This window comes from Crocodylus siamensis, chromosome 13 (genome assembly GCF_052110815.1).
Source record: "Crocodylus siamensis isolate JL-2025a chromosome 13, ASM5211081v1, whole genome shotgun sequence".
In the NCBI taxonomy this organism is placed as follows: Eukaryota; Metazoa; Chordata; order Crocodylia; family Crocodylidae; genus Crocodylus; species Crocodylus siamensis.
In genome coordinates, this window is record NC_143407.1 from 9,129,787 (window position 1) to 9,145,784 (window position 15,998).

Here is a 15,998-nt window from a genome sequence, read left to right on the forward strand (position 1 = left end):
AGCTTGATAAAGCATTTTGATGATAGGCAGTTTGTATGAAAGGCTGCTCTTGTTATTATTATTATGGCAGCACTGCCTAGGGCTTCCACTGTGCTAGGTATTGTGTACTCGGGAGTGTATCATAGGAAGTCCTATTGTAAATTCAATGTTTTGTTTATAGTAATTAGTAACAGCAATTAGATGTTCTGGTCTAACACCATCTGAAACACCTGCTACCCATGGAAAGTGAATCATGATTGAAAGACTAACTGAAAAGCTTAATTAAGTCCTTAATTAGGAATGCAAGATCCTACCACATTCGCAGAGCTCACCTGTAGCCTTAACCATTATAAGTAAAGAGAGTTTTAAAAATAGTTTCAAATCAGCTCGCACACTTTGGGTCTGGAGTGGTTCTGCCTGAGACGAACTGATCACGTCAGGGCAGGGGCCTCACATCACGGACCATGTACAACGGCTTGTGCTCTTGCTCACATTGCTCTGTGCCAGGAAGTGCCCTTCACACAGCATGGGACAGGCTGGGACTGGAAGCAGAGTCCAGTTCAGCACATCAACACTGGGATGCTGAGCTGGGCCCATCACAACCTCTGCTAGAAACCTGCTTATCAGTCCCCGCAAGGCCAACCCCAGAGGCACAGGACAGACTGCCTGGGGCCTGGGCATGCTGGAGAAAGCCATTTCCCTCCATCAGCAATAGCAATGGCTGAAGCTGTAGTGTCAACAGGGACTGGGCCAGCTCAATACAGTTTGCAGACATGACAGTACAAATATCCGAGATCCCCACCCTACAGGCTCCCCCCACTGAAGCAGCACTGATAGCAAATGCAGACGCACCTCGGGAGGGAGTCTTATCTTCTCCCACTGCTCTCTTCTTCTCCAGACCTGGCCAGGGAGTGCCCTGAAGCTTCCTACAAATGGCAACAAGACTGGCTCCGGCTTTGAACCTTTCTGATTGCGTGAGCAAACAGCACTGAGGAGGATAACGCCAAGGTCTGTCCGGAAGCCAGTCTGCCAGGCAGACCTGTGACTATCTTTCAGGACCTAAACCTGATAGGTGGAGCTACTACTCTAATGACCATCTACTCCTCTGATGATGTGGGTGTTTCCCTATATAACACCTGCTCAAATTAAGATGACGGCTTAGCAGCAAACAGATTCCACTTGTACAGCCCTTGCTCTTTTTTTTTTGTTTTGCTTCCCAATATATCCAGCTACTTCTAAGGTTTTTTAACTGGGCCCTTCATTTGATCTTAAAATGGGACAATAAGTAGGTTTGGGACCTGCACGTGTCTCATCACAGCTGCAAGTCACCTGGGCAAGCGGCTGTGCTGGGTGTTGCAAAGTACAACATGGTGCTTACACAGGACCGCGAGCATCAGAAGTGCTAGAACCGGGAACTCGCTGGGGCTTGACACGGTTTCTGGCAGGCTGGCTCTTCAACCCCAGAAATCACATTCGTTCCCTAGAGTCTCATGTCCAGACACAAATGTTATCCGAGAAAAAGCCAACTCTCAAGCTGGAAGGTCCCATAACTTGGGCTCAAGAGCCTGTATCTAGGAAGCCTGAATTCACCTCCTCAGTCACCCAGCTCCGACCCAGCATGGAAGGAAGGAGGCAAGGGGGGAGATTGTCTTACCTGCTTGCTAAGTTTCTGATTCGGGGGGCTCCCAGGTTCCTCGTTCATACTAGAAGGAAAACACAGCGCAGGGAGATTAGCCCACCTTCATAGAGGACTGGCCATTTGGGGTGCCTTAGTTTTCAGACAGCTATAGGAAGGGGCACCTGACACAAGCCTGACTGTCAAAGGAAGGGTGCAGCACCTGGATAACACAGACCCTTTTGAGATGCTTCCAAGTGAGCATCCAGGAGTCACTAGTCGTTTCTGAAAATGTTGGCCTTGGTCTAAATCTAGGAGGGAATCGACCAGGTTTTGACCTTTGGATTTACTTTATTCCCAGCTAGTCTAGGAAACCAGGATTGAAAGACTAACTGAAAGAATTAAATCGTTAATTAGTCTTCCAATCATGATGATTAGGAGAAGAGCCATGAACTGCATGCAGCTCCTTCTGCCTACCAAAAGGGCAGCCAACATAGACAGGCTGCTTTGGGGTGTATGTTGCTGGGTTCCCACTCTCACCTCCCTTCCTTGTGGGGAGCAGAGCTCCCCACTGCCTCCCTCTTCTGTCCACAAGTAGCAGCAAGCTGGGCACACGACTTCTTTGCCAGGGGACGGAGGAAAATCACCTCCACATCCGCAGCACGCTCTGCTGGCTGGGTTAAAAGAGTGAGAGACAGCCCATGCACAGAGGACCCCAGTGCATCTCTAGCTGTCACTCACTGGTTCACATCCCCTGCCAGTCTCCGTTCCCAGCTGCCCCCTACCCTGCCCTTCCCACCGACCCGGTTGCTACTTATGCTAATGGGTAGCTTGGGAGGATGTACAAGATAAGGACAAAAGTCGTACCTTAGCAAGCCCAGCAGTGCAACAAGGCAGTTACAGACTGGGGATCAGCTGCACCCACTGCTGCGGCTCCAGGTGGGGTGGGGGTGGGGGTTCTGGGTACAGCCTAGCCCCGAAAGTCCTTACGCTGCCCAGAGACAGAGAGCGGGCTGGGGGTGAGAAAGGGCAGAAGGAAAAACTCAGCAGTGCTACCCCTTCACATCCAAAACCTCGGGACCGAACCTGCCACTGTGCCCCGGAGCTGGGAACCCCTTACCCCGGCAGGTGGCACCGCAGCCTGCAGGCGGCCCAGCCCTGCCCAGGATCCGTGGGGACAGGCATTGCCACGGATTTCGTTCTTCCCTGCCGGGGGCGTGCCAACGGGATCCTCGACAGCCGCATGTCCATCGGTCGGGGCCTAACAACCTCTGGATGAATGTGCTCATGTTGTAAAGCTGGAAGGGACCGTTAATTGTGCTGCGGCCTGACCTCCAGCGCAACACAAGCCGGAGGATTTAGCCCTGCACCAAGCCTGGAGTGGCCAGCACAGCCCGAACCCCGTCTGGGTTTTAAAGCTCTTAGATGCTGGAGGATCCACTGCCTCCCGAGTAAGAAATCACAAGAGTTAATTCCCCTCGGAGGCAAGCACAGCGCACTTCATTGCTAGTCTGAATTTCTCTCCCTTCCACTTCCAGCACTGGGTACCGTTCTGCCTTTGCCCGCCAGGTGCCAAAGCCCTGAGCTATCCAAAATCCTCTCTTGGTGTACCTGCTTTGCCAGCACCAGTGAGAGGGTGCGCTCGCCTCTCACAAAATCCCTGATGATGGGTCTGAGACACACAGCAGGCACAAGCCAACCCCTGCGGCACTTCACAGCTCATTGCAGAGCCCATCATTATCAGGCTACTGGCTTCCCCTGCCTCCAGGATTTTGGATCAAGTCTCCATTTGCAGGCTCGCAGCGTGCTGCTTGTTTTGGAATCCACTAGGAAGCCACCAGATGGCTGAAGAAAACCCCGAGGGTTTCTCTCCCGACTCCGATGCCTCTAGTTCTGGATTGCACTAGAACGGGCACTTGAAATGCTCCGCGTTGCGCTGCGGGTACGCAGAAGCCCCGAGAATACAAGGTGAACCAGAGCTTCCTCTTTACTGCACTGAAGCTCGGCCTGGAGCCTGTATCATGCACATCCAACGCGTGCCAGTAATTTTTCAAGGTAGAAGCCTGTGTGAATAGGCCACTTGGGCCTTCAAAGGCTGAGTTACGTTCCCCGATACACCTGGACTCTCTGGGAGGCGAGAGGGATGCTAAAGGCACGTTGTGTCTCTGTACCCAGCTCTACCCGACCCTCCCCCAAACCAAAGGCCCATGCAACCGCTGGTCTTAGCTGTTTGTTCAGATCGTCCTGCTTATACCCAATCAAAAACTTTCCAACAGGCCATTTTTATGTTGGGGTTTTACCAACATCTAAACCCGTTACAGTTTTACCAACATCTAAACCCGTTATGGGAACGGGTCGGTTCCCAGCGGAAAAAGTCGAATCATCTCAGTTTCATCTGGGTCACATTCTGCTGTGACATTGTTATTTTAATTCCTGTGACTCAGGCGTGTTAAATTAATATGACTGTTGTTTCCATCACACGTATATTGTTACGTACTGCTCCGGGCTTGTACGATCAAACCAAAACCGCGTTGCTGGCCCTGAACCGAAACAGTGCAGAAGGTCTCTTCTGTGAAAATGTCATTGCTTTCTGTTCCTCTTCAGAGTTGGCTTTCCTTTTGCACTCTGGGATTACCAATCTGCAGCCTTGCTAACCCTGAGCTAAAGGGTTTCCTCCCAGTAGGCAGAAACGGGATGTGGCCCAAAAAGACTTCCCAAGGCAACCCTAAGACATGTTTACAGGCTATCTGGAGAAATCTCAGAAGGAAACGCCTGCCTAGGGAAATCACTTGGGAGCAATTCCTCTGCCTGCCAGAGCCCGTGGGCTGGAACGGGCAGGCAGAGACCGACTTCTGGGGCAGTCGGGTACCTTCCCATCAGGACTCGAGCCTTCCTATGGACAGCAACTTGTTGGAAAGAGACAGCGCTCTCTCAGCGCGTGGGGTAGGGATGCTCTGGGAAGAGAAGCCCCGTGGGGACGCGGACCTGCCTGAGACACGGGCAAAACGAGAATCCTCCTTACAAATCAGGACCGCGCTGAATCTGTGGGAACAGCTGGGGCTGCGTGTTCCCAGGGGGCAGAAGGGGAGAAGCGCTCACCCGGCCGTGGTCCACACCTCACGCAGGGTGTCCGACTGCAGGGGCATGGCAGGCTGCCGGCAGGGCTCAAGGGCTCAGCAGATGGGCAGACCTGGAGCACAAAGCCACCTTCTTCCAGACGCAAAGCTGAAGCGCTCCCTCTTCCTCGGCCAGATTTCCTTCCTTTCTGGCACGGGCTGTTAAGAAGCTCCACGGACGCATACTGCGCATGTTTTAAAGGCAGGACATTGCCAGCTGGAGGGCCGATGGCATCAGCCCCATCTGACCAGGGATGCCCCACGCTGGCTTGCCCTCTAAGCCCAAGAGGCTCCCCGGCCAATCTCCCAACATTAGCTTTCTTCAGTGAAGTCAATTAGTCTTTTGCATTCATGTTCCACGTTACCCACCAGCCCTGCTGGGACAGGGACCTTGGTGCTTGAGAGGAGGAGGAGGAGGAGTGCCTGAGAGCGACAGAGCCAGGGAGACGATTAACTTTTTATTTCTCTGGAAACTCGCTAATAGGATTTCAGAGGCTCACAGACTCTCAGCCAGGGCTGCAGAGGGACTCTATAGACTGCAGCGTCTGTCACCTTAATCCAGTAAAACAGAGGAAAAGCAAGCTTGATGGATCACACTGAATAATATTGTGTCTCCAAACAAGCAAGTGAAAAACGAGTGCACATGGTGCCTACAGGATGCGCACGCATGCGTCTCAGTGTGCAGGTAAGCCTGTGCATCGGTGTATGCACAGCATACAGGCACTTTCAATAGCACCTTCCTCTGCTGAGCCCAGGGTCATGCCCTACGTGGTCCATGCAGTGCTGGGAGCAGGAACGGGGGGATGGATGAGGAACCATTCACACAGTGTGGCCAGATGGAGCAGGGCTGCAACCGAGCAAGGACACAGAGCTGGAGCTGGCCCAGCGTCCCAGCTCACTGAGAAGAGCGGTTGCCCTCTCCCCCCTCCTCCATGTGCAGAGCAGCCATTGTCCCCTTTGGCAGACACCTGCTTTGTGGCCTGCAGACCAAGCCCCATGCACTTGTGCAGGTCCTCAGTGCCGAGGCTTCACCTGCCAGCACACACCACCCCCATCGTGTCTGAGCGGGCCGACTGCCTGCACAGATAGGCTCAGAGGCGGCACACGGGAGAGCTATTCTGGGAGCTCCAGCGGCTCCAAGACAAGAGATTACAAATCTACTTAGGAGAGACAAGGTCAACTGAGATGGGCTCCTCAGCCCGCACGACATGGTGTCCTGGGTTGCTGTAGAAGGAGCTAGCAGGACCGCTGCTGCATCCCCTCCTTTTTGAAGTCAGTGGTGCCTCTTTAGGAGTAGCCCAGCAGGGAACTATATACCTGTGGGTCTCATAGCCTCTGTCATGAGCTCTCTGAATCATAGAAAGTTAGGGGTGGAAGGGACTTCAGGAGGTCACATCTAGTCCAACCCCCTGCTCAAAGCAGGACCAGCCCCAACTAGATCATCCCAGCCAGGACTTTGTCTAGTCAGGTCTTTAAAAGCTCCAATGATGGAGCTTCCACCACTTCTCTGGGTAACGTGTTCCAGTATTTTACTGCCCTCCTAGTGAGAAAATTCTTCCTAATATCTAACCTAAACTTCCTTGCTGCAGCTTGAGACCATTGCTCCTTGTTCTGTCATCTGCAACAGTCCAGCTCCATCCGCTTTGCAACCCCACTTCAGGTAGCTGACGACTGCTATTAAGTCCCCTCTCAGTCTCCTCTTCTCCAAACTAAATAAGTCCAGTTCCCCCAGTCTTTCTTTATTAGTCATGTGCCCCCCAGCCCCTGAACCATTGTTGTCGACCTCTGCTGAACTCTCCAATTTGTCCACATCCCTTCTGTAAAGGGGGCGCTGCACAACACTGCACACAGGACTCCAGATGTGGCCTCAGCAGCGCTGAATAGAGGGGAAGAATCACTTCCCTTGACCTACTGGTAACGCTCCTACCAATGCAGCCCAGTATGCTGTTGGCCTTCTTAGCAACAAGGACACACTGTTGCTCATGTTCAGCTTATTGTCCACTGTAACCCCCAGGTCCTTTTCTGCAGAGCTGCTCCCAGCCAGCCAGTCCCAGCCTGCACCAGTGCATGGGATTGTTCTGCCCTAAATGCAGGACTTTGCACTTGCCCTTGTTGAACCTCATGAGACTCCTTGTGGCCCAATCCTCCAATTTGTCTTGGTCACTCTTAATCTCAGCCCTGCCCTCCAGCATATCTACTACTCCCCACAGCTTGAGTGCTACGCAGGGTCAAACAGCACGGGCTGGAGTCCAGATTCTCTCTAGTTGATCTCCCTTTGGAGGTTCAACCCCAACAGCAGCCAGGCTCGCGTGACCCGGTAGCTTAAAATCCACATGCACAGGGCCTACAGCAATACAAAGTGACACCCTGAGCCAACCTGGAGCCCCCTGCGACCCGGAGAAGGTGGTGGCCAGGCAGCGGGAGTGTGAGGCCAGAGCACCCATGCAAATGAGCTGAATGAGTGCGTCCCCCACACAGCTCACATCAGCGGCCTCTTCCCTGTCCTGGACCCCCCAAAGGCAGAGGCCAGGACAGGTGTGGGTTACGTCCATCTGCATCCTCATGGGTGAAGACAGCTCAGAAAAAATCACAGACCTGCATTCACTGCAGGGGTCTCTCTGCTTAGAGAAAGAACGAACTTGCTCTACCCTTTCTCTTGTAACATCTCTAAATGCGTGCCCTGAAGGACAAGCAGAAAGACTGCTAGCTTCAGGCTGGACTATCTAATCAATCTAGGCTCTGCCCCACGCAACACTCAACAGCATCTTTTAACCCACTTCATTTGCATATCATGCAGGCAACCTCCACCGGGAGCCGTCCTAGGGACCTTTTCTCCCTGCTGAGGTCTTGGTTTCAAATCTGCTTTGACCTAGCTGCAAAGGGCAGATCAGCTATATTTTTTTTAATTTTCTCACTGTCATTTGACTGCAACCATTTGCTCTCTAAGCCAGCTGGCACATGTCGTACAGCTGGAGAGGATACAGTTACACAGAAAAGGGATGTCAGGACACTGCAAGGGGGAATCGGGCAGCGTTTCCAAAGGAACAAGCAGTGTTCGGTTGGTATTAAGGGGAATTCAAGCCCTGATCCTGGAAAGCTGCTCCTGGTGCCTGTACAGAGCCTCAATGACGTTAATAATACTCCACCCGTGTACTTCCAACCGCATGGTCTGGAGCCACGGTGGTATTTATTGTGACCAGTGGAGAGTTTGCATAACATCCTGCTAATGCAAAACACATCCTGAGAACTGCGACACGAAGGGAGAGGGAACGCTGGAAGCTCCAAGTCCTTTAGCTCAACCTAGGGGCTCCAGGGAAATAAGATTTCACATCCGAGCCCTTAATCTCTTCTGCGTTGCTCCACCGTCACCAGCCCTGAAATATTTGCATTTGGAGGCTGTCTATTGTCTCTCAGTGCTGTTCGGCTGACGTCAGGAGTTGGATGAGCCAGAGTTTTCTGTGGCGAAAGTGAACAAGAGCTTGTTTATACATGCTAGGAATCGGCTGCTGCTCCTCTTAGCATCAAAACCCTGCCCGTTACAGCTGTTGGCAGAGAACAGACACAGTCAAGGCTAGCTTGTCACGTGCCCATCCGTTGTGAAGTCGGGCTGGCTTCACTCATTTAAGGCATGATTACTACCACATCCTTGATGGATGCTCGCTCTCAAGCTTAACCCGGGCAGGTGCGTTCTTTTCCACCCTACCAGCTTCCAGTTTCTTTTAACCAGGGTCCTGGAGTCTGTAGGGCAAGTTGGGGATTAGCCACTTTCTTTCTTTATCTACTGAGCCAGAAAGCCAAAGGTTGCAATGGACTGATGGACACGTTTTCTGGTCTCAGTCCTGCCTCAAAGGGGACAGTAAGTCTGCCCAGGCCTGGAGCTGTAGGAGGAGGCTGAACTATGCCTCAGGTCTTTGCTCTTTTGCATTATGTAGCTCTGAACCACCTGGGTGCAGACAGAGACTTCAAGCAGAAGGTGTAGCACCCAGGAGGGCGACAGGCTGCTCCGGCAGTGACAGCATATCAATGAAACACAGACGTGACAGTGAAGTTAGTGAAACAAAGTGCTGAGACCACACACAGCAAATGGCACCTCCCGCTCTGCTGGAGCAGAGCCGTCCGAGGATGCACATATTGAAGAAAGGCCGGCAACCCCATCTCTGATCCATTCCCAGCAGAGCTGAGCACTCCTGCACCTTAGGGAAACACGACTCAGGTGCGTCTTCAGCACATCCTGCCGGGCCTCATCTCCTCACCAGCTACAGCCTGTGCCACTAGGTGGCATTTGAATATCATTTATCCATTTGGATCACAGGCGGAAAACCCCGTTAGTAGCAAACAAGAAAGGCAGCCTGGGGATGAAGTGTCAGAACGAGGGAGGCCTGGTGCATAAACCCATTCCCTCTCTCTGAAACATCCTTTGCAAAAAGCAATTCCTCTCCTGGCCCTTTGACCACACTGAGGTATTATTCTTACCAAGCAAGGCCCTCAAAACTGCACCCAGACATTTTGGGAGCTGCAGGTGAGCACTTTCAAACAGAGCTGGACCTAACTTTTTTGGCGAATGGTTTATTCAGTGACAAATGCAGTTTCAGGTCACGCCAAGCTGCTCCGCCAGTGCTGCCCCAGCAAACGTAGAGTTTCAGCCCGTAAGAGATGACAAAACGAAAAAGATTCTTTTCAGAGGGCAAAAAAAGGGAGAAGTTTCAATTGCAGTGCTCTCAAAATGAAACATTGCACACTGTCGATGTGAAACAATGCTGCAGAATTTGCCCGAGTTGCATTTTTTTCCCCTTAAGGGAAAATACCTGAAGAAGAAAGAAACTGTGTTAGCTCAAATGAAATGTTTCCTTTGACCCCAAACAAGGTGGGTTTTGTTCTTTCATTTCACCCAGATAATGGAAACACTGGGGGGTCGGGTCACCCAAATGAAGGCTTTTCTTTTGTTTTTTTAGTTCAATCCGTGAATCAAACCTAGAAGCCCTCCTACAAACCCATTCCCCAGTTTTTTGCATGGCTCCATGTTCAAGCCTTCTTTCATACGAACCCCATTCACTGCAACAGCCTCGTACTCCCCGTCAGACTCTTTCCTCTGCACTTCCCTCCACAGGAGTCTTCCTGCCTTTCGTCTGTCTGCTCCGCAGTTCTCTGCTCCTGCGAGGCAAGCTCTGGGGCTGCTCTGCCCTATCCACCAAACCCATTCAGCTGAAGCATTTGATGGGATTTTAAGAGAAAAAGCCCCAATCAGATTGCTTTTCTTCTTCCATAGGTGTCTGCCAATATAGATGAGCATTGCAGGAAAGATAAACCAAGTGATGCCGTTTTCTAAGTTATCCCAGAGGCAACTTCTATGCACGGCGCTAGGTGTTGTGCCCTGCTGGTATTACCGCATTGTGGTTGTGAGGACAGAGCAAAGACCTGACGAACCTGGAATACAGTTCTTGGCACAAGAATAAGGGGGACATCTCCTCAGACCTCACCTGCAGTCACAGGCACCTACAATCCTTCTCTGGTCTTCAACGTTCATTTGAAACTCCAATTTTCATCTGAGGGGTTCCTGTGTTAGATCACAGGTTCCACCCCAAGGGCAGCTGCACTTTGACCGCATGTAAAATACACACATCTTTCACCCTACTTCAGTCCTTTCCTGTTGTATTGGTTCACCCCAGTAGAAGTTACTCATAAAACAGCCAACAGATCTTAGATTTCATAGACATCAGGGCTGGAAGGGACCTCGGGAGATCATCGAGTCCAGCCCCCCGCCCAAAGGGCAGGAAGTCAGCTGGGGTCATAGGATCCCAGCAAGATAAGCATCCAATTTGCTCTTGAATGTGTTCAGAGTAGATTCATAGATTCATAGATGCTAGGGTCGGAAGGGACCTCAATAGATCATCGAGTCCGACCCCCTGCATAAGCAGGAAAGAGTGCTGGGCCTACATTACCCCAGCTAGATACACATCTAGCCTTCGCTTGAAGACCCCCAGGGTAGGGGAGAGCACCACCTCCCTTGGGAGCCCGTTCCAGACCTTGGCCACTCGAACTGTGAAGAAGTTCCTCCTAATATCCAATCTAAATCTGCTCTCTTCTAGCTTGTGGCCATTATTTCTTGTAACCCCCGGGGGGGCCTTGGTGAATAAATACTCACCAATTCCCTTCTGTGCCCCCCGATGAACTTATAGGCAGCCACCAGGTCGCCTCTCAACCTTCTCTTGCGGAGGCTGAAAAGGTCCAGTTTCTCTAGTCTCTCCTCGTAGGGCTTGGCCTGCAGGCCCTTAACCATACGAGTGGCCCTTCTCTGGACCCTCTCCAGGTTATCCGCATCCTTCGTGAAGTGCGGTGCCCAGAATTGCACGCAGTACTCCAGCTGCGGTCTGACCAGCGCCCGATAGAGGGGAAGTATCACCTCCTTGGACCTATTTGTCATGCATCTGCTGATGCACGATAAAGTGCCATTGGCTTTTCTGATGGTTTCGTCACACTGCCGACTCCTGTTCATCTTGGAGTCCACTAGGACTCCAAGATCCCTTTCCACTTCCGTGCCACCCAGCAGGTCATTTCCTAGGCTGTAGGTGTGCTGGACATTTTTCCTCCCTAGATGCAGCACTTTGCATTTCTCCTTGTTGAACTGCGTTCTGTTGTTTTCTGCCCACTTGTCTAACCTGTCCAGGTCTGCCTGCAGCTGCTCCCTGCCCTCCGGCGTGTCCACTTCGCCCCATAGCTTAGTGTCATCTGCAAACTTGGACAGAGTACATTTCACCCCCTCGTCCAAGTCGCTGATGAAGACATTAAAGAGTATCGGTCCAAGGACCGAGCCCTGCGGGACCCCACTGCCCACACCCCTCCAGGTCGAAACCGACCCATCCACCACGACTCTCTGGGTGCGACCCTCCGGCCAATTCTCCACCCACCGGACTGTGCAGTCATCCAAGTCACAGCCCCTTAACTTGTTCACCAGTATGGGGTGGGATACCGTATCAAAGGCCTTCCTGAAGTCCAAGTATACGACATCCACCCCTCCTCCTGCGTCGAGGCGTTTTGTAACCTGGTCATAAAAAGAGACTAGATTGGTCAGGCACGATCTGCCTGCCACGAACCCATGCTGGTTTCCCCTCAGCATAACTTGCCCTGCCGGGCTCTCACAAATGTGAGCCTTGATAATTTTTTCAAAGACTTTGCCAAGGATGGAGGTGAGACTAACTGGCCTATAGTTGCCCGGGTCCTCCTTCCTCCCCTTCTTGAAAATGGGAACCACACTGGCCCTTTTCCAGTCCTCCGGGACTTGACCCGTGCGCCACGAGCGTTCAAATATTCCCGCCAGTGGCTCTGCAATGATGTCGGCCAGTGCCTTCAGTACCCTCGGATGGAGCTCATCCGGGCCTGCCGACTTAAAGGCATCCAGTTCTTCCAAGTGACCCTGCCCCACCTCAGGGTCCACGCATGGCAGTCTGGTGCCTTGCTGCTGCCTCCCTACCCTCCCAGTGAGAGACTTGTCGTGCCTCTCGCTTAGGAACACTGAGGCAAAGTAGGTGCTTTATATGAGAAACCGCCCCCAACAAGACTGCTTATTTCATCTTCTCCAATCCAGCCAATTTGATGTTGACAAGCAAATGCTGGGAGGCTGTCAGTCATACAACTTTTTTAGGAGGCTGTCAGATCTAAACTAACCTGGGATCAGCTCAGTTGCCGTCAATACTTTGGTGGAAGTTACCATGCAGATAGTGCTAGTAGTGCCCTCTCCTTCCAGTCTGTACTGAAGCAATATGCTTGGGGGAGGTCACATCTTTTGGACAAGCTATAAAACTTATCCACGGACCCCCGACACACCTGTAATCATCCAAGATCCTGCAGTATTTTCCATGCAAAACAGTATGTGCAGGGTCTCTTTGAATGCCATTTCTGCATTTATGTGATGGCCCCTTTGAGTTTTCCTCTACAGCTTAACTTAGCACACTTCCTCTCCTGCACAGTTGCATGGTTTTGCCACACGTAGTCGAATAGCTGTGGTGCTGTTCTGGGCTCTGCTTCAAAGACAGATGGCACTTCAGCCATCCGGCCCCTTTAACGGAAAGCAGCTGTCTCTTGACAGGCCCAAGAAGCCACTGCAGCCATGGGAGCTATGAAGGGAGCACCCCCATTGCAGTTCTCTAGAGACACGTTGTCGTTATCTGCAGGGAGTTTTACTGGGACAGCGGCACTCGCACTTTCTACTCTTCCAAAAGGGAGTCTAATTGGCAACCGTCATTTAAGCCAAGACGCTACCATTGCAAAGGTAGCATCTCTCCGTACGGCATCCCCAAGGGTACTGATCGAGGAATAATCAGTAGTACTTCCCAAAGCATTGAGCCACTTAAGTACAGACTAAGCAACCGAGCTTGTGACAACTGACAGGACTGCAGTCTGCAATGTTACAGCTCACAAAAGCTTACAAAACCAGGTACCAGATCCTAGGTGATTGAGTATGGAGAAAACACCACCTTCACGGGCCTAGGTGCTAAGGTGGCACCCAGGAGCTCTGGACAGACCGAGACATACTCCTCTGAACAGCACCCAGCCTCGATTCTTGTGACGGAGGGAAAGACAGGAGAAAGAAATATTTTATCTTGCTTTTAAAGCAGCAGCCAGGGTCATATATTGCAAGCATGAGTACAGTTTGCATTAGTGCAAGCTGTAGTAATGCTACAACGAAGGCAAGTATCCCAGGGCCTGTGCCGATCACTGAGGGATGGGCAGAAATGGCTGCCCTCAGACGCTCTCTGCTTATTGCATCCAGTCCTCCGCAAGACAGGGCTCCGTCCTCCCCTGGCTCACAGGAGAATCCTTTGTTTCAAGATCACCTTCTAGCCCCATTCAGTTGTCATCCACGGGCTCGTTCCTTAGCAACCCCTCCACCTCCATAGTGACATTCAAGACAGCCACAATTCACCTGCAGTGGCACGGACGGCATAAACCCCCACTGCACAGCAAGGGGCTGCTTTAGAGATTTCCTCCTGACGAGCAGATGTCTGGTTTTTCAGGTGTGGCCCATCTTCCTCCTTCGCTCACCTGAGAGCACCTTTGTAGTGGAAAGACGTGCCTGCGGATCATGGGCCAGGCAGCAGTGATCCTGGGCTCCTCTACTAGTCCTGTACCAAGCAGACTATCCATACAAGCAGGAGGAACTGTGATTTTACAGGACAGAGGTAATACGCACCACCTCAGCCTCGCTGAAGAGACAGCAACAATGCTATGTGCACCAACGTATGAAGATGCAGGACCGCTTCATAGATTGTAAGGCCGGAAGGGACCTCAAAAGATCATCGGGTCCAGGCAGGAAAGACAACTGGGGTCCGGTGAGCCAGGTGACACACAATCAAACACAAACCTCGAGGGTAGAGGGCGTGCTTCTAAGGGCCGGGCTAACCCCCTGCACGGTGCTTTTGCTCGTGTTGTTCATGCAATGTATAACTCTTTGGATCCCAGACTGCTCACGAGAGACCCAAGGATCAGCAGCCACTCAGTCGTTGCCAATGATGGTGCAGCAGGGCAAGCAGGAGAAGCAGACGCCGAGGCTGAAGCGAGGGTGACAAAAAGCCGAGCAGCCTCGCCCGGCGTGGGAGAGCTGCAGATGAGCTGGAGAGACTGGGATCTGGCACAGGAGCTGTGGACTGTGGGGAGGACACTGGCTGCAACAAAGAGATGAAAAGCTGCCAAAAGCTGTTTCAAGTCCTGACACACGCAATAGCCTAACAGCTCTCCTGAGCTGGACGGGACCTTTGAAGGCAACCGCAACAGGCACGGCAGAGAGCCCTGCCAGGGATGAGGAAAGCCTTGAAGACAGTGTTCCCACAAACCATGGTCCCTCCCTGCCATGAGACATGCAACAGCAGCCAGGCAGATGGGCTCATCGGCAGCCTTGTGTCCCCCTCCCGCCCCCCCCGGTCAGGACACAAGGCAGAGCTCCTTTGCGGAGTACCTTTCATCACGGCTGAGATTCGACGAGCCTCCGTGTCTCTGCACAATAGGCCAGCATACGTCATCACCAAAAACATTTCCTGTACCCAGCCAGGGCTGGAGAACTACAGGACTAGTTAGCAGCGTTTGCCTGGCGTTTTATTTTGATAGCTAATTAAGAAAAGCCATGCTTGCTCCAAATCCTGTAATTTTGCCCTTACAAAATGAAGACTTAGGGAGGGGACTGGGGGGGGGAAATGTGCTTGGCTTTGTGTTAGCTTACATCCATATCATGGTGTAAACAGAGGAACAGATATGCTTTTGACCAGGCTCCCAGGATCCGAATCAAGAGCATCTGCACCCTGGTGATCACATGGCAGACAAATGCTTCCACTGCTGCAGAGATCCAGATGTACTTACTGTTTCACTCAAAGCTACTTCAGTTTTCAAAACAAGAAAGCTGGACCATCACTTATGGCTGGGTGTTTGCATTTTTCCCCCCACAAATACACAGCCTCTGGCAGCATGGAGGCCCCAGGTGACAATTTGCCTGCTGGGAAAGTCTGGAGCAGGTGAAAAAACAGATGGGTTTGGAAAATAACCGTCACCGCAGGGAGCGTTTGACTGGAAAGAGAAGGAATGTTAAATGAATCGGCGGTGTTTGTTCTCTCCTTTGAAGACAATGGTGTCGGGACTCGTGCAGCATTTACAGGTGGGCTAGGAAAAATTCATCCCATCCTGTTCCCTGCTGCCTTTAATGTCGGCAGTTGGGAAACTGGGATGAAATCGGCCTGTAACAGGATTATTTGGTAGCACTTCACAAGTCCCCCTGTGCTGGTGGGGCGGCTACACCCACCATAGATGCAATCTGAAAACAGCGTTTGCTTTCTCCACCAAGGGCATCTCCAGAAGAAAACCCCTCTCAAAGCGTTGCTTCTCCCATCTAGTACTCACCGTTTCAGCTACACTCAAACCTGAGGACTGACTGGGAAGGTGGCCTCTGTAACGGCGGGGGCTAGGATTCATAACTTCAACTCCTGCCCTTGACCGTTTCCAGTGGCATTCGGGAAGCAACAAGGCAACATATGAGGCCACCAAGGCAGTCCCACCTGGTGAGGAGGCCAAGTTGGAAGCACCATTTCCTGGATACTGCACGTGCATGTGTCACGGCCATCTGGTAACGAGCCTGCTGCTAGATGCCAGGGCATCACATGCAAGAGGGGAGCCTGGTGAAGAACAACTCTGATTAGCTTCTTCTCTAGCATAATACATTTGACCAGCTGCATATTCAGGAGGGGAGGGATGGCTTCAGGGGGGTGCACTGAGGAGCAACCCCAAGCTGCAGAACTTCTGAAGCACCT

The 15,998-nt window shown here is 51.9% G+C and overlaps 1 protein-coding gene across 2 annotated transcripts in view; it reads right to left on the reverse strand.

The window, feature by feature from the left end:
• The window catches only part of TULP1 (TUB like protein 1), a 30,725-nt gene extending 24,234 nt beyond the window's left edge, over positions 1–6,491 (reverse strand). The window contains exons 1-2 of one of the 2 annotated variants that reach the window (XM_090025299.1): positions 4,694–6,491; positions 1,634–1,682 (exon numbers count right to left, since the gene is read on the reverse strand). In XM_090025299.1, coding sequence (XP_089881425.1) covers positions 1,634–1,682; positions 4,694–4,740 — 96 coding nt within the window. In that variant the 5' untranslated portion in view covers positions 4,741–6,491. Of the gene's footprint in view, positions 1–1,633; positions 1,683–2,461; positions 2,539–4,693 lie in introns of those variants that run through there. The other variant, XM_090025300.1, reaches the window with a different exon arrangement.
• Positions 6,492–15,998: the final 9,507 nt, after the last annotated feature.